The sequence below is a fragment of the Aspergillus pseudotamarii genome, assembly GCF_009193445.1.
Source record: "Aspergillus pseudotamarii strain CBS 117625 unplaced genomic scaffold BDV38scaffold_9, whole genome shotgun sequence".
Taxonomy (NCBI): Eukaryota; Fungi; Ascomycota; class Eurotiomycetes; order Eurotiales; family Aspergillaceae; genus Aspergillus; species Aspergillus pseudotamarii.
Window position 1 is genome coordinate 671,555 of NW_022475023.1, and position 16,861 is coordinate 688,415.

Consider the following 16,861-nt stretch of genomic DNA (forward strand, 5'->3'; position numbering starts at 1 on the left):
ATTTGCTTGCTGATCCGGTGTCGTTCGCATCGTATGTTCAGGTTCCTCCATCTTAAGTTGGCTTTCACCTCCACTCTATGTGCCCGGACCATCCCTTGTGTCCCCTGTTTCTTTATCCCCTTTGGCTCTGGTGTGGGAATGCTAACCGGCGCCATCATTCTTGAATGCTAGTCCCGATGCGCTTCGGTCATGGATTTCCCGAAACACCTCAATCCCATCCCAAAGACAAATCTTAATGACTGCACGTGGGAAGAACGTCAAGATTCAGACACTGGCCACTGAAGTATGCTTCCCCCAGATATTGTTCCCGCTAACATTCAAGCTCACTCACTATCCATATCAGGACGAGATCTTCGTATATGACCGCAGATTTGTCAATGAACCCAACGAACAAGACATCCCGACGCTTACCTCTCCACAACCGCTTGATCTCGAAAACCCTCCCGATACCCTCACCGACCAGAATGATCTCCAAGCCTGGCGAAATCTTTACATGGCCAGACGTACGTGGGCCATGGCCTTGACGGAACGCTGCGAGTTAATTCATAAGGATATACAAGAGCATAATGAGCGGACGGGTATTATCAATCGCGCCATCAATGTAGCTCTTGAGAACCTGAAGACTCATGTGGGAACCTTGGAACATCGGTTCACGGAAGCTCAGACGTGGGCGAATGATCTTTTGAAAGAGCAACACGTAGCGCTTGATGGATGGAAACGTACCTTTGCGACATTGGAGAACATCCCAGCTCGAAAAGACTTCCCCTTCCTAGGACGCCCGTCAACTCCGACAAAGGGCATGAATAAGTCAACTGGAACGTTACGTGATTATCTAGACACAGATGAAGTGCACAGAGCTGGGTCAGAGGCAGTGGATGTATCCTCGCGCTTTGCTCGACAGGTTGAAGATGTGGAGAAGGCTGTTGGTGGGATTGCTACAGACACTCAGCACTTGGTAGATGCTGCGGTTCCTGCAGGCGTGGACGGTGTTGAGAGCCTACTACAGGAAGTGGAAACAATATCTAGAAAGATACAATCCGACTATGAACATGTCTTGGCTCTGCCCAATAATCAGAAAACGCTGGCCAACGTTTCTAGACTTGCGCTGAGCCATACCAAGGACCTCCTACCATCGCTATTGGAAGTTAGTGCCGAGATTCAGACGAACTTGGAGGAAGCCGCTAGGCAATATAATGCCGCAGTAAAAACTGCTTTCAATCACATGCGACAGATATCATTGATTGAGTCACGCCTTGCTGATGTGCAGTCTCAAATAAACAATTTGAATTGCCAAAGCGATGCATTCGACATCCTCTACACGGTTTTCCACATGCCCTTTGTCTATGGGTCCATCTTAATCGAGTCTGTTCGGCGCCGTGAGTTCAGTGACAAGATGAAGAATGACTCCCTAAGTTTAGCGGAGGAAATGTCTGTATTCCAGGATGAAGAGCAACGCCGGAGGAAAAAATGGATCAAGAACATGGGTGATTTCGTTTCTATATCCGACTCGACTACACCAGGGATCGAAGTCAATCTACGAGGCCAGGAGTATGAATGGCCCGTGGTCAGTAGAAAGGAGATCGAAGCGTACATTGAGGAGCTGAAGACCAAACACGGTATGGCCAGTCCAGTCCAAGAGCTGACACAGCTCTATAAAGAGCTAGATGCTCCTACCCGCCTACAACGCCGCAGGGCAAAAGCCTTCAAGCAAGGCAGTATCTTTGACCTAAGCCGAAGCTCTCTTTTACTTCGTAGTGATGACATGGTCCGGAGCTTGAGGGACGAAAAGTCTAAGTTGGAAGAAAAAGTTAAAGGCTCTGAGAGCCGCATTCGGAAGCTCGAAGACTTGCTACATCGCCAGAACCATATGGGGAGGCCGGCTAGTGGAAATTTCTCACTCGACTTCCCTAGCTCTCCAGCGTCGCCTCATCCTGATACGCTTTCAAGAAGGTCCTCTGTTTCATCAAGACGGATGTCCTCGAACCAATCTTCAGAAGAGAAGGCGCTAGTGCAGCGAATTGTTCACTTAGAAGCCGAGCTGGCAGCAGAACGAGAGACAGTCCAGAAGCTTCAAAGGGACGCGCACGCGGAGCGCCAATCCAACACTGACAAGATACAAGAGGTGCAGTCCACGAAGAATGACTTGATAGGAAATCTTGAAGCCCGGCAGCGGGAATTCGATGATGAACGGAGGTTCCTCGAAGGTGAGATGAAAAAGTGTCGGATCCGGGCTGAAGAGCTCGAGGAGGAATTGGATAGAATAATGGAAAGCCGAGAGCATGAGAAACAGGACGCCGACGAGCGGATCCACCAGCTTGAGATAGAACTTCAAGATGCTCATGCTCGTGCCGAAGGAGAGATACAGAAGGCGACCGACCTAACTGCATACACGCAGGCCCTTAAAGAAACGGAAGAGAGTCTCCATGCCCGGATCGAGGAACTTGAGAAACAAGAATCCGAAAGAAGAGAGCGAGAGCGAGAAAGCAATCATGCCCTACAAGCTGCTTACATGAACCTATCGCCCGGGGGCTCAGTTCCAGTGGATACTCCTAGCATCGTCAAAGCTATCGAAGTACTTTCTGAAGGGTTGTCAATTCATGCTAAGAATGCAGAAGAAAGCTCCGCCAAAGCTGTCGCTGAAAGCAAGGAGCTTGAAGAACGCCTGACCCAAATTGAGTCGGAAGCCGAGGAGTTAAGAAAGACTTCAGAAAAGCGTGCTTCAGAACTGTCGCTAGTAAAAGAGGAACTTGCGCAGGAGAAATCGAGACTGGAAACTGTTGCATCTGAGTTGGATGATGAACGCTCCAAGTTTATTGCTCTGCAGTCTAAGTTGGCATCCGGTGAGACAGGATCCGACGCTCTTCGAGAACGCGTCATAGAGGAAGAACGAAAACTAGCGGACCTTTCTCAGAGGCTGAACGAAGTAGAAGCTCAGGCTCGGAAGGCCGAGGAGGAGGTCCTGGTTTGGAAGAAAAAGGTGGAAGCCATGGCTGAAACGGAGCAGCACGCTGCTGATAGAGTTGAGACTTGCGGGACAAGATCTCAAGAACTTTCGAAGCAGCTATTCAGACAAGTTGAAAAGGTGGAGCATATGCTGGAGCAATTGGGTTTCACTGTCGTCCGGCAGGATGGGGATATTGTTGTCCAAAGGTCTTCTAAGGTTACTGCACTCTCAAGTACTGCAGAATCCCTCAGTCAGTCTGGAGTGGTATCGGTACGGCCAGACCCGGCCCTTCTTGACTGGATGCACGCCGATACCTCTGAAGAGGAAACCGATAGGTTCATGGCTTTCATGGAATCGTTATATCAGTTCGATGTTGATATCTTCGGGGATGCTATTGTCAAGCGCGTTAAAGACATCGAGGTACTCGCTCGTAAATGGCAGAAGGAGGCGAGAGGATACCGAGATAAATATCATCGGACTCAAAGTGAAGCTCATGATAAGATTGCCTACCGGTCTTTCAAGGAAGGGGATCTCGCCTTGTTTTTACCAACGAGAAACCAGGCCATTCGATCATGGGCCGCTTTCAATGTCGGGGCACCACACTACTTCTTGCGCGAGCAGGACGTCCACAAACTCCATACTCGGGATTGGCTGCTTGCTCGAATCACGAAGATTGAAGAAAGGGTCGTGGATCTTTCGAAATCCATGAATGGTGCTAATCCTGATCGTCGGTCAATTGGAGAGGCTAGTGATGGCACTTCCTTCGATGATGAGAATCCGTTCGAATTATCTGATGGCCTTCGCTGGTACCTCCTAGATGCCATGGAGGAGAAGCCTGGCGCACCAGCCACGCCAGGTTTAGGCAAGAGTACCGTTGCGCCAGCACACGTAGACGCGCGGGGTAGTATTCGACTGAAACGAACGAGTGCTGGAGGCAACGTTGCAAAAACTTTAACCAAGAGCCTGGATAGTCGACGCAACAGCTCTAATTCTAAAAAGGGCCCGGCCACACCGTCACACCGTGGCAACGATTCAACAACCGATCTTGCTCGACAAGCTGACGCTGACTCTACAACTGCAACTGCAGGCTCGCAGCCACGGGAGGCAGCCCCTACTTCAGAAGAGGTTCGCCGCGACCAGCTCCAGGGCCCGTGAACTCCACGGACCGTTTTCCTTTTCTACGCTTACGTCTCCTGAAAGGAGCTGACGATCCGTCATAGGGCTTGGAACGAACGCATAACGCTCTTGGACTGGGGCAGCAGCGACAGACAGACGGTGTGAGATCGCCTTTGTCTTCGCGGTTTGATTATTCAGGCACCGTATCACCGTCCCGATCGACCCCAAACGGGCGGCAGGCTGCTCGATACCGACCATGGGAGAAACTTTGGTCTGTGGACTATCGTTTGGAGAGCGGAAGCCGATAATCGAGTAGATCAAAAGTGTGAGTGGCTTTCATGAAATACTCGGGAGCTGGATACGTCATGAAATTGCATGAATGATACCCTTCAATTTCGAGACATGATATGCTCATATGTTTCGTTTTTGACACCTTCAGTTTAAATTTACGTTATTCACTCCCGTTGCAAACACAACGATACTTGGGAAAATACAATATAATGGTTATTGAACTAGACGCTGATATGTTCATAAAATGAGAAGCTTTCCCCCGAATGCTAAGCAATCCTCAGTAACATGTAACGCCAATAGCATTGATAATGCGAATTAAACCGTCGAAAGCTGCAAGAAAAGTAGCAAAGAAAGACTGACAGTGAGATAGGCATGGGATCAATCAAGCTGCTCAGTAAACCCCTGCAACCCACCGACTTCCTCCCAAAAGCGAGCAAAATCAACGTTTTCATCTTCAAAGAGTTTCTTTGCCTGCACCATCGCAGACTGCTGCCTCTCGGGAGTAAACCCTCCGGGCTGTGTGCTTTCATACTGAATCAACTCAACCCAACGGAAGAAAAGGTCTTCTTTGCCCATGGCCGTCAGTTTATCTTTAAATGCTAAGATCTGGTCTCGCTGGCTCGATCGCTCTCTTCCTTCGGGTGTGTCCTCATCTTCCACGTGCCAAATCAACCAGCCATCAGCGTCTGTGTTGACGATTACAGCAGTCCGGAACTCATCCAACGGCAGCCCATCGTCTTTCTTCGCGTTGTCTACCAGCTCGTGTGCCTTGATCATGGCATCGTAGTCGAGGTTCCAGTCTGCATCCACGAGCAAGTATCCCGTCTTCTTGACCCGGTCCGGTGTTACTGCGGCGACAATCTTGTCCCTCATCTCTTCATCGTCCTTGATCCAGCGACTGCGGTCCAATCCTCGGCTCAAAGTGGGCTGGCTGCGGCGGACGATGATTTCCTGGTCACGGAAGCCGATCTTGGAGCGCCACTTGACAGGGCCCTTGACGAAACCAATTGGCCAAGATAGAAAGACCGTCACTAGAATGTAGTCGATCACGATATTGCCCGTTCGGTGCAGGGCTACGTTTGCCATTTCTCCCCATGACATAGTTGACGTGTCTACTGCCACAGTACTGGTGAGCCCGATCAACGGGGCCAATAGTGCTGGGTAGAAGTTGCGGACCATGTAGGTCCGGAAAGCTAAAAGAGCAGTGATTACAACATTGAGTACGGCGGGTGCGAGAAAGGTCTGCTTCTTGAGGTCTTGGGGAGAGGTATCGATGTGGACGAGGTACACTTCGTTCGGGGAGAGCAGTTCGAGGAAGGGCTGGAGAGACGCGGGAGCTTTGGTAAACGGAGGAAGGGGTCCCGATTGTGAACTTGGAGTTGAAGCGCCTGATGATGATATGGAGGGGGTGACTGAGGCCTTCGCCTTTCCGGCTCGTCTTGCGGATTTGGCCATATCGTATGATGGAGTGGTGGTTCTGAGTAATAGTTCCTAGAGCCTGAAAGGCATCTGCTCCGAATTTAAATCCAGCTGGTCTTGGTATATTCGAAGATCAATGAGCTATGCAGCGGCGGGGGACGATCAATACATCTGATCGGGTCACATGTCGGGTCAGTAAAGGTGTTGTTCATCACATCCACCTGCAGATGACGACGGGTAAAGAGACATGATCCGTACCGTAGAGTTTAGTGCAATTGATCGGCAAGCTTTAGAGGGTAACCATGAGAAGGACAGCCGAAGAGAAGAAGAAGAGAAGGATGAAGTTGGCTTCATTCATGCTTCCCATGAATTCCTCCGCGCCGCTAACCCGATTGGGAGTTGCATCGATACCCGCGCGTTGCTTCTTGCAATTCACTGCTGGACAAACACTCCGTGGCACATTCCTCTACCTTGGTCATGAAATAGTGAATGGACGGATTAATGAAATTTCCCGAGGGTCCTCCCACTGATCACCATGGCTACCCCCGACCGCAGGCCCGCGCGAACTGGGCTGTCGCGTCGCAACTACGAGCAACAGCAACGCTCTCCTTTCCATCGAGCATATCTTGAATCCCACGCCACCGACCGGTTTGACGCGTCGCAAATACCTAACCCTACGGGTGAGCTTCGCACTCGGCGTCGGAGGAACCTCAGTCAATCAGGCACCCTGCGAGGTGCGTTCGAAGCCGTATCGCGGTATCCAACAATGTCGGAAAACGTCACGGGGGAACCTTATGGATTGGGGACCCCGAATCGGAGGAGACAGAGCTTTGCCCACGCATCCCCCGACTCAAACCCCCCGAACGAGCTGGTGGAAACATACAGGCAGATTGACGACGCCGGAAGCTTGGTCGATCAGGATGAAGAGGACTTTCGTTTCTCCTTAAACCGGTTCCGCGACAATCGAAGTGCACGCTCATCTTCTGGATCGAGGACTAGAGGATATAGTCTGTTTAGCACTGCAGACGCTGACTTCTTGAACGAGGTCAGCGACGAGTCCCTCCGCCGAAAACTGGCCGACCATATCAAAGACGAACAACGTTTGAAACGAGCTACCGCGAACCAGTCGCCTATGTTGAGCAAAGCCGGAACGCCGGCGGCTTTGACCTCAGAGAATCTACAGAGGCGTGATAAGGAAGAACAGGATGTGTTTCAAGAGGAAGAAGAAGAAGATCATCTCAGGCCATCGTTGAACGTCCCCTCCAACTGGGGAAGCCGGGGCACACATCGTCGGGATTGGCTTAGGAATATCACCCGGCGTACCGAATCCGAGTCTGGACGGACGGAGGAAGGGCGCAAAGAAATTTCTCCGCGTAAACTCAAGACCGACGTGCGCTCACATGTCGGATTTCCAGATCGAGCCAGTGAGGGGAACCGAAATGCACTGGGGGAGCCTCCATCCAATAGGTATAACAGGATCCCTCCCGCAGATGCGCACACCAAGCTCTTCGCAGGGCAGAAAGACGAGAACTTAGGCGAGGGAAGTCAAATTCCAAATACCCCAATTATGGTATATAAGAACTCTACATTTAGCAAACGAAGTCCAACTAAGAGGGACTCGCATGACCTTCTTCGCAAGCTTTCCAGGACGGAGAGCCCACCCCAAAACCAGGCCGAATTCAAAACGCCAGAAAACTCAAAACTCCCCGAGAGGCGAATCTACGACAAAACGCCGGTTGTGACTGGCGCCTGGATAGATACGCCAATGACTGAACGAATGAAAGAGCTCCCAAAGCCTCGTCTGAACAACCTAAGACCACCAGTATCCGGAAATAATGGACCTGAAGTATCATCTGGACTTGGAGTACCAACCATTTTTGAAGAGCTCAACAGTTCTGGGTCGCAACAGAATAGTGAAAAGGAAAGAGAACAGAAGAGGGGGGAGGACAATCAAAAGGCTAGGGAGAATGAAAGGAAAATGGAAATGGAGAAAAGGGAAAAGGAAAGGGAAAGTGTGGCAAACGTGAAGCCAATGGACACGAGTCAGAAAGAAGCCAAGGAAAAGGGCAAGAAGGCAGAGAACCAAGCGGAAAAACCGAAAGACAAAAAGAGGCCACCGTTGATCAAACCTGATCTCCCGAAGAGTGCGTTGGAAACGGTCATGCAAGATTTCAAGGCTGACAAGGACTCTTTGGACGTTGGCGACGACACGCTCGAATCTCTCCAACAAATCCTTGACGAAAAGCCAAATGATCTGAAAACTGAAGCAGAAGACGATGCAGAATATGAGAAGTCTATCCTGCAGAAACTTGAACTCGAAAGCTCGGGAAGCAGTGATGGCGTCGATCTCGACAGGCTGAATAAAAAGCTGGAATCCCTGACCGAGAATATCAACAAGGTGAAGAAAGGGCTCAACGGCTTGGAAGATCAAGTCTTACGGGATGCCGCTGCTCTCGCAGCAATACCAGCTTCTCCGAAAGGACAGCTACCATCGAGTCATACATGTGGCAACTGTGAAACCTGCAAAGCTCACCATAATGGATTGACCTCTGCTTTTTATCTCCCACGCTTATGGAGACATGAACCTGGCTCACGCCGGATTCGACCCACGTTCCTTGGATGGTGCAGCGGGCTGTTGCTTCTGTGGTACTTCTCTGAGTCGACGATGTGTGATTATTACTGTCATCCCTTTGTTGCGGAGGCATGCGAAGGAAATTGTCTGCTTCCTGATGCGCCACGCTTTCCATTCGTCATCCCAACAATGCTATGGCGCTGGTTGCACCTATCAGCCATCTGGACTCCGCTCTGGGCCGTGATGGTGGCTTTCTTTAGACTCACAACACAGCTTCTGGGGATCTCAGATGGTTATGTGGATGATATACCTCCTCGAGCGCTCAACCTTTCAGGCGAGATCCGGATACGTGGGACTCGTGTAGAAGGCTTTCCTGCATTTGCGACCTCTAAATATGGTTTTAATGCACCTAAGAAGCAACAGCAGACACCGACTCAGAAACCCACTCCGATTGCTGTCCCCGAATTGGATCTCGGGCCGGATGAACATCAGGGTAAGGCCAACTTTGAAGACGACTCCATGGATGATGATGAATTTATCTAGCGACGAAATACTGGTGTTTGTTTTTTTGGGACAGTGAAATATTTGAATAGCCTTTTGTTCTTCTTGTAACTTAATGTCGAGGACGTCTGCCTTGGAGCAGATATAGCTGGAATTGAACCAGGGATCCAGATTGTATATCATAAACTACTGCCCAACACCACGTACATATCCAAGACCACCAGTAGCCATGCTTGATTACTTCAGATGCCATTCAAGGTGGGCTCTAGGGCTATGGACGAAGTACCACAGTTCTTTTTAAAAGATAGGCTGTGTCAATCCACGAACGTCCGTAGGATTGTTTTCGATTCTTGCATTCTAAGGTACAATCAATACACTGAAAATAGGAATCAGCAAAGCTTTGCTTCATCCTTCGTACATGCATTATCCACATAATTAAAGGTAAGCTCCCCATCATCCACATTGTTATTCCCCTGGGGATAGAAATACGGCACACTTCCGCAAACCTTGCATCTGTACTATGAGATCAGTAGCCCTCCTCGAACTTGCCTTTACAAGAGGGGAGAAAGAGGAGCAACATACCCATGTTCCGGGATATAATGAGCCAAACTCTTGATCACAGCACCATTCGTACCACCGGTGTTCTGTAGGAACGCACAGAATCCACCATTGCCGGTGATGCGAGCACCGGATCCGACACAGGCGATGTGCTCTCCGTTGTTGTACCAGCGGTTGGGGTCAATGCCGTCGATGGCGCGTTTGAGCTGGAAGGCCATCTGGGTGTTGCCGAAGGTGTTGCAGTTCGCTGAACCGCGGCAGTTGATTCCGAGCTTGGCTTCGGAGGAGGTCACCAGGGTGATGGCAAGAAGGAGCCCTTGGATGATGGATGGGGTGTGCATGGTGGGTCAATGGATTTCTTTATAGAATTAATAGGTAACAAGTAGGAAATAAGGGTAGAATAATGATTATTAGAGGGTGTTAACTAAAATGATTCAATATGCTTGTCGAGCTTAGGGTTCAAATTATTTGTGACACCGAGTCACCTTTTATATATTTGAGAGCTTTCACACATATCTCACTCCGAAAACAGGAGCAATAACTACAATTTCTCTACTATACATACAATCCTCCTTCCAGAGTGCAAAAACATCTCTGAGATTACCCATTTAGGAATTTGGTCAGTGAATTCAGCTGCCAAGAGAATGTCTCTCAAACTAAGAATCTCGTAATGATTATGATTTCCCTGCAGGTGCTTGTCCCTTCCCTAAAAGGGCGACTCCCTCTTTACCTTTTTGGTCCTTAGTTCGTCGCCTGTCATTCAATAACGCGGACCAGATTCTAGTTTGGGTTAGTGGATCAGGCTGCCAGGGGGCTGAAGATGCTTATTTGAGCTTATTGCGGTAAGCCCTATGTGGTCCGCTTTGCAGCCTAAGGTGACTATCGACGCCCAGATGTTCGTATTTCCTACCTCCTTTACCCAAGATAGGTGACATCGCGTTGATGCATTGCTTTAGCCCCCTTGCTGAATATGGATTTCTATAGACCATTTTCCTAATACAGTTCATCTCGTGGTATCCAAGACTGTGTAGGAGTCATCTCGTAAATCTTCCATTCATTCATGAAAGCATAGTATGAGCCTAGATATGGATTTCTATAAATTCAGCTATAGTACCAGGTAGTTCAAGTCTCCCAGAAAACGCACAACCTCCGATACTAATCCCCCAAACCTCTTCCCACTCCTTCCTCTTCCCCCCAAAAATAAAAAACCAACCATCTTTCAGCATGTTGGCCACAGTATTCTTAATAGTCGCAAGTGCTCTCACTGCGAACGCTAAGCTTGGGATTAACTGCCGTGGTTCCGCAAAATGCAGCGCATTATGGGGACCTTCTGATGCTGCCCAGCAACTCACCAATGTGATTCAACATATCGATACCAACAGATGGTACGTACGGCCTATTTTTCATCTAAATGTCAACCGTTCGACTCACTTATGGCCAACAGGTACATGAACGGAGAGCACATCGCCTGTGTTGGCAACCAGGCCGGTAATGGTGGTGGTTATTGTGCGTTCCTGCAGAAGACTGGGGGAACCAATGGCGGTGTGATTAAGAACTTGGCTCACTATATTACGGATCACGGGTATGTTATTCAGAAGAATGTTTGGAGTGGACTGTGAGGACAAGTAACTAACATCGCTTGGATGTGTAGATGCAAGCAGTGTGGTAGTGTGCCATACTTTTACCCTCAGGGCAACAACAATGTTGATGACGGCGAACTCACATATAACTATGTGGATGGTAAGCTGCTTCGCTTTTGCTATCACATGATCCTTTTACTGAATAAATCAACAGATCCTTGCGCTACAGCAGGTACTCAGCTATGCTAAGTCAGTCATGTCTTGGTAAGACCTCGGCAATGGGGGTTTCTTGGGGGGTTTTCTGAACTAGGTAATTCGTTATGAAATCAACCTCTACACTGGATACGAGGCAATACTGCCTAGCTTCGCTCCCTGGCCTGTTCCTGATCCTTTTGTCGTTCACCCCTTTTTTCTGTCGGCTTTTCCTTATAGAGCCCAGTCAGCCCTGGAGCTTTCGAAATGGCACCCTGTGGCTCCTGGTACCCGTTTCCTAGTCTTACTGTCGAGTCCACGGTTGTTCTCAGGCCAGTCCCGAGGGCTAAAATTTCAAGCTCATAGCTGTGCCTTTGTTGTTGCGCTGATGGACGACTTGCTATATTTCATGGATTCGGTAAACGAGCTGGGCCACCTGGCCGCCAGATGGAAAGTGAAATCAGTCACAACATCATCAGTTTATCTTTCTATTAGAAAACTAAAGTGGTTCTATTAATTTAGCCAGTTTGCTATATATTCAATAACACGGTATATAACACCTAGAGTATCTAGGTGGCAATCATATCTCTAGATAGGGCGACGGAGAGGAACATGTAGATCTACAACTTCGCCTTCTCATAGTATTGTTCCTGCAGTTCTTTTTCGCCTTCAATCCGCCATTCAGCACTCTTGCGCAAACGTTCATCAACCTCCTCGTCAGTCAAGGCAACAGCCGTATCCAACGGGATCTCGCGAGTCGACCGTAACTTATACCCAATGTATGTTACACTGCCAGATGGCTTGACCCGACCCGCAATCGCATCGCTGCAGAACTTAGACATTCCATCGAAAAAGCGCTTCCCGGCTGGTGTCTTGACCATGAGAAGACCGAAACAATGTGGCATGCCTTCGAACTGTTCCACCACAACAGGAACCCCAACTTGGTACATTTTGCGAGCTAGAAGGAGGCCTTCGTCCGAGAGTCCTTCTTCGCCCATGTTCATGTAGATCGGTGGTGAGCCTTTCCAGAGTTCTTTACGCGCCGCTAGAGGCGATACTAGAGGGTGGATCGCTGCGTTGGCATTCGAGAAAAGGTCAACTCGCGGCGGTTTACAAGGCCAGATGGTATCTGCAGGAATATTAGGCGGTTGGTAGAGCGTCTCAGGAACTTGTGTCGGCGGTGCAAGATAATCGTATAGTGCATTGTTGACGACAGAAGGCATAGACCGTGTGACATCACACCATGGTGAGCTCATGGCTACTCCGGCGGGCAATTCAATCGGGATTTCCTGGCCGTGGAAGCGGATTGTCGGGGAGATGCGGCGCAGCGTCAATAGAGTCTGCAGAAGCACCAAGCATAAATTTCCACCCGCGGAGTCGCCCGAAAAGATGATTTTCTTTGCGGGCACGGGCGCGTGAAGTGAGCCTGGGGGTGGAGCAACGAGAGATAGATACGCGACCAAAGCATCCACGAGAGCAGAGGGGAAAGGGTGCTGGGGTGCGAGACGGTATCGCACCGACAAAACGGGAGCACCGGTCCTCTTGGAAAGATGAGCGACTGGAATACGATGGGTGCAAGGATCCATCAGACTGTTGTCGTCAGTTTATCAGCAAGCAAGTGGCCGTTGGACAGGAGACTATAGGATCACTCACAAGTAAGCCCCTCCGTGAAAATACAGGATGACCGTATCCGATTGCGCTGCTTTCCGCAACTCCTTATACTTGTCTTCTTCCGAGATATCAGGCTGCGGTGCATTCTTATCCACACCACTACGGTAACCAGTCCACTCTGCCTCGACAGGAACTACACCCGGGATATCGTAGGTCTCGCCGCCCAGTTTCAGATCCTCGAACGCTTTGAACACGGCCTCTTGCACCTCATTTTCTGGCGGAGGTAGGGTCACTTTCGAAATCCACATGGGACCCTTGATGCCCGGGTCACGCATGCTGCCCTTTTGCTGTTTGCCAACTGGTGTCGTCGTGAAGGCAATGAAAGAGCGGATAATAGCGACAGTTAATTCTGTTCGCAGGTCTTGCTTTCCCGATACGGGGGACAAGCGAATTGTATGAAGAAACAAGGTCTTGAGGATGAGAGGGATCCTCACCACCATTGCCTTCAAAAGACCGATGGGACTATCGAGGGTACTCATGGCGACGACCAATTTGTCTGTAACACTCCCCGTATATAAAAGGAAGTGAACGAACTATCAGCCTGGAAATATAAAGAATGGCTACGGATTAGTAACAAAACAAATACAACCTAGGAAGCCAGAACGATGAAGAAAGAAAAAGGAGTGAGGAAGTAAGGAGTCCGGGAAGAGGAGATTGAAAAGATCGCCGCTTTTCTTAACTCCAAAGAAATGGTCAAATGGTGTCTAATCTTCAGAGCGAGCCTCGGTATAGCGACTGGGGCATCGATGGGTCCAACCGAAAGGTAAATTCTAATCTGATTGATTAATCCACTTTTTATGCAACCTTTTATGCATAGTTAAATCTTCTTATACAGCGATTACATCATAGCCTCTGGCAGTCCATGAGAACTTAAGGGTATAATAATGTGTTGATTTCTTTTGTTAATAGTAGTATTTACCCTGAACCTAGTATATAAGTTACATCAAACAATAGCACAGCGCTTTAGGGAGTTCGATCTGGCCCTTTAGCTTCCGTGGTCGTATTACCCGGTATCTTCTCTGAATCCGGTTCTTCAGAGGAGTCCGACTCGCGAGGATAGAGAATCTTCTGGTAGACCTGTTGCTCTTGCCCCTTTAATCCAACACCTGATGGGTCTCGCCGGATAAGAAAATGTTGGACTTTAGCTTCCGATGATGGCATCTGCTTCACGGTATTTTCCCGTCGTCCCGCCAGGAGTCGCATAGTTTCCTCATTAAGTTGCTGGAGTCGATCTTCATATCCAATACTTAATTTGTTGATCCAGGACGCCTGAAGCGCACCTCCCAGCAAGGTCAGAAGTATAACCAATCGCGCAAAGGTGCGATGGTCAACCATCGTTTGCTGCTTTCCATTATAACGGTTCTGCCATCGCTCCCAGTCTTCCCAGGTTGCATTAGCATAGATGGGACTCCAGTCACGCGAGCCTGGCCTTGCCCAGGGTGGGTGTGAACCTTGCGGGTGGAGATTCCATCCGGCACCAGACAGATCGTAAGCCGCCCGCCTAGATGGATCGGATAAGATCTCATGAGCTGTTACTACAATATGGTATCTGTGGACTCTCGTTTCAGGAGAGAGGTCCCTGCAGAGTGGATGATCATTGCACGGTCGATCTGGGTGGTAGATCTTGACTAATTCATAGAACCTGTGCTTCGAATACGGAGCGTTTCGGTCTTGTTTGAACACATCGTAGGGAGTAAAAGAGGAAGATGATGGCCAGGAGAGGTCATCTTCGCGGAAAGCATGAGCAGTGGCAAAACCCCGGTGGGGAGACAACAGCCATGGACGCGGATAAGGTGATGATGAAGGGCATGACGGATTTAGCAACTGCAAACCGCCGAAGCAGAAGACATGAGGTTTCTTGAACATGGCCGCATGATTTCAAAAGAGGAGACGTGGATTATTCCCCCTAGAGAAAAATAAAACCCATGGAGCGGAGACAAGATATGATCTGATACGGAAGTGAGAGAGAGGGAACTCCATTTGATTTGGTTTTCCGGATCCACCGGCGATATTGATCAGTCATCACGTGCCCTCGTGCATCGTGAAAGCTTCCTTTAAAACAGAAACTATTCATATACTCTCACCCGGTTAAGTGAACCAATTCCACTCAGAACTTCTGATCATGCCGGAATCACGAGAAGAATACCGCGATCGCTCGCGGCACCGATCGCCAGCAAGTTCCCCGCATACGAAAAGTGAGCGACGACGAAAATATGATGACGAATACGAGAGCAGTTCGCAACGTCGTGATGATCGTCGAAGCTCTCGACGAGACGACTCTCGACGCCGGTCATCCCGCAGTCCTTCAGGCCGGAGTAGCCGCAAAAGAGACGATGATCATCGCCGCCGGGAGCGGAGGGAACGAGCGGATAATTCGGACGACGATCGGAGAAGACGTCGACATCGTTCCCCGGAAGAACGTCGCCATCGACGCCATCGCGACCGGGATACACACGGCGATAAAGAGAAGTCATCAAGAAGCTACCGGACGAAATCCCGATCTCGCTCACCCACACGGCGCTCGCGCAGTCCATCCTCACGCGACCCCGTGCGCTCTAGGGGCGCCTTGCCTTCTCAGCAAGACGCATACACATCAGAAATAGCTCAGAAGGACTCGTCCGCCCCTCCACCGGAAAAAGAGAAGCCCAATTTCGCCAACACCGGGCGCTTGGCTGCTGAGAGCAATACGGTGAACGTCAGTGGAGGGGGAACAGTAGTTCTCAAATATCATGAACCTGCTGAAGCTCGTAAACCCCCAGCTAAGGACCCCTGGCGTCTCTACGTGTTTAAGGGTGACGATCTTCTTGAGGTAGTAGAACTGAATGAGCGCAGCTGCTGGCTTATAGGCAGGGAGAACCTGGTTGTGGATTTCCCTTTGGAGCACCCAAGTTGCTCTAAGCAACATGCCGCCCTTCAATTCCGCTATGTCGAGAAGCGAAACGAGTTTGGCGACCGGATTGGGCGTGTCAGGCCTTACCTCATTGACCTTGAAAGTGCCAATGGATCCGCAGTGAATGGGGATAAGATTCCAGGTGGACGATATGTTGAAGTGAGAGACAAGGACGTGCTCAAATTTGGATTGAGTACCCGAGAATACGTTCTTATGCTAGCTCGGACGGAATGAGCCTGAAGTGCTTGAAAGTCCTTGCCATCCATACGCGGTCTCTACAGCAGTGGAGCCTGGATCACTATACTAATATTGTACATTATAGGAAAGTATGATGCGAAAATGGTAAATACATGCGTGCAACAATCATTCTAGTCATTCCGGGTTCTCTGTCACTTCTTTTTTGAGACCTTTAGAGTTTGCCGACCGTCTCCTTCGCCTTACCCTTGGCTTCGCCTAGGGTTTCTTGGGCCTTGCCCTTTGCTGAGCCAAGGGTCTCCTCGGTTTTGCCCTTTGCAGATCCCAATGTTTCTTCAGCCTTGCTCTTACCCTGGCCTGCGAGCTCCGCTGCATCACCTTTTAATTCTCCGGTGTTCTTGTTGGCGGTGCCTTTGATTGCTTCTGCTACTTGCTCTATACGGGGACCCAAAGTCAGAACCCTGCTGCACAAGGCCAGATGGAGAAACTATGATTGGTACATACCGCCCTTCTCGATTCCCTTCACTGCTGCACCGGAGAGAACGTCGTCCGTTTTCTTCAGGGTATCCTTGGCTGCCTCCACTGGACCCTTTTGCTTTGCTGCCGTGGCAGAGATAGAGCGAGCGCCTCCTACTAGCAGGGAAGGAGTAGCCGTGGAACGGACAATGGAGTTCAATGAGCCCGTACGGGGAGCGATACGTGCGATGAAAGACATGGCGATTCAATGGGTTGATATAGGAGGTCAAATGTAAGATAAAACAGCGTGGGATATGGCAAGACTTGGTATCTAGAGAATATGTTCACTGGATTATAAAATTATGGCCAAAAGTCACTGTTGCCTCTTTATATATACTCGATACTGTTCTCATTTCAGCATTATTGAGCGTCATCGGCGACGTCATAAGTCACTGACGTCGTTAAACGGTCAGTGA

At 49.6% G+C, this 16,861-nt stretch overlaps 9 protein-coding genes across 9 annotated transcripts; 4 read left to right on the forward strand and 5 right to left on the reverse strand.

The window, feature by feature from the left end:
- Positions 1–95: 95 nt before the first annotated feature.
- On the forward strand, positions 96–4,414 carry atg11 (autophagy protein ATG11). The gene has a single exon (XM_032052808.1). The coding sequence runs from the start codon at positions 236–238 to the stop codon at positions 4,097–4,099; it is 3,864 nt and encodes a 1,287-aa protein (XP_031917233.1). The 5' UTR covers positions 96–235; the 3' UTR covers positions 4,100–4,414.
- Positions 4,415–6,099, reverse strand: BDV38DRAFT_222853 (uncharacterized protein). The gene is made up of 2 exons (XM_032052807.1): positions 6,029–6,099; positions 4,415–5,941 (listed from the first exon to the last, which is right to left on the reverse strand). The coding sequence occupies exon 2, from the start codon at positions 5,804–5,806 to the stop codon at positions 4,730–4,732; it is 1,077 nt and encodes a 358-aa protein (XP_031917234.1). The 5' UTR covers positions 5,807–5,941; positions 6,029–6,099; the 3' UTR covers positions 4,415–4,729.
- On the forward strand, positions 6,056–9,112 carry BDV38DRAFT_238917 (uncharacterized protein). The gene has a single exon (XM_032053721.1). The coding sequence runs from the start codon at positions 6,306–6,308 to the stop codon at positions 8,883–8,885; it is 2,580 nt and encodes an 859-aa protein (XP_031917235.1). The 5' UTR covers positions 6,056–6,305; the 3' UTR covers positions 8,886–9,112.
- A 120-nt stretch (positions 9,113–9,232) lies between these two features.
- On the reverse strand, positions 9,233–9,742 carry BDV38DRAFT_279613 (killer toxin; the record flags this gene model as incomplete). Its single annotated transcript, XM_032059065.1, has 2 exons — positions 9,233–9,356; positions 9,426–9,742. 2 exons carry the CDS (start codon positions 9,740–9,742, stop codon positions 9,233–9,235), a joined length of 441 nt encoding a protein of 146 aa, XP_031917236.1.
- Positions 9,743–10,554: 812 nt separating this feature from the next.
- BDV38DRAFT_238920 (killer toxin) lies at positions 10,555–11,753 on the forward strand. The gene is made up of 4 exons (XM_032053722.1): positions 10,555–10,786; positions 10,846–10,983; positions 11,053–11,141; positions 11,196–11,753. Exons 1-4 carry the CDS (start codon positions 10,626–10,628, stop codon positions 11,228–11,230), a joined length of 423 nt encoding a protein of 140 aa, XP_031917237.1. The 5' UTR covers positions 10,555–10,625; the 3' UTR covers positions 11,231–11,753.
- A 26-nt stretch (positions 11,754–11,779) lies between these two features.
- BDV38DRAFT_238922 (Alpha/Beta hydrolase protein) lies at positions 11,780–13,511 on the reverse strand. Its single transcript, XM_032053723.1, has 2 exons — positions 12,827–13,511; positions 11,780–12,763 (listed from the first exon to the last, which is right to left on the reverse strand). The coding sequence occupies exons 1-2, from the start codon at positions 13,321–13,323 to the stop codon at positions 11,794–11,796; spliced, it is 1,467 nt and encodes a 488-aa protein (XP_031917238.1). The 5' UTR covers positions 13,324–13,511; the 3' UTR covers positions 11,780–11,793.
- A 203-nt stretch (positions 13,512–13,714) lies between these two features.
- Positions 13,715–14,838, reverse strand: BDV38DRAFT_222884 (uncharacterized protein). The gene has a single exon (XM_032052809.1). It carries the CDS (start codon positions 14,708–14,710, stop codon positions 13,808–13,810), a length of 903 nt encoding a protein of 300 aa, XP_031917239.1. The 5' UTR covers positions 14,711–14,838; the 3' UTR covers positions 13,715–13,807.
- On the forward strand, positions 14,839–16,560 carry BDV38DRAFT_222899 (putative FHA domain protein SNIP1). Its single transcript, XM_032052811.1, has 2 exons — positions 14,839–16,201; positions 16,548–16,560. Exon 1 carries the CDS (start codon positions 14,967–14,969, stop codon positions 15,966–15,968), a length of 1,002 nt encoding a protein of 333 aa, XP_031917240.1. The 5' UTR covers positions 14,839–14,966; the 3' UTR covers positions 15,969–16,201; positions 16,548–16,560.
- BDV38DRAFT_222890 (uncharacterized protein) lies at positions 16,056–16,724 on the reverse strand. The gene is made up of 2 exons (XM_032052810.1): positions 16,434–16,724; positions 16,056–16,364 (listed from the first exon to the last, which is right to left on the reverse strand). Exons 1-2 carry the CDS (start codon positions 16,642–16,644, stop codon positions 16,144–16,146), a joined length of 432 nt encoding a protein of 143 aa, XP_031917241.1. The 5' UTR covers positions 16,645–16,724; the 3' UTR covers positions 16,056–16,143.
- Between the last annotated feature and the right edge of the window lie 137 nt (positions 16,725–16,861).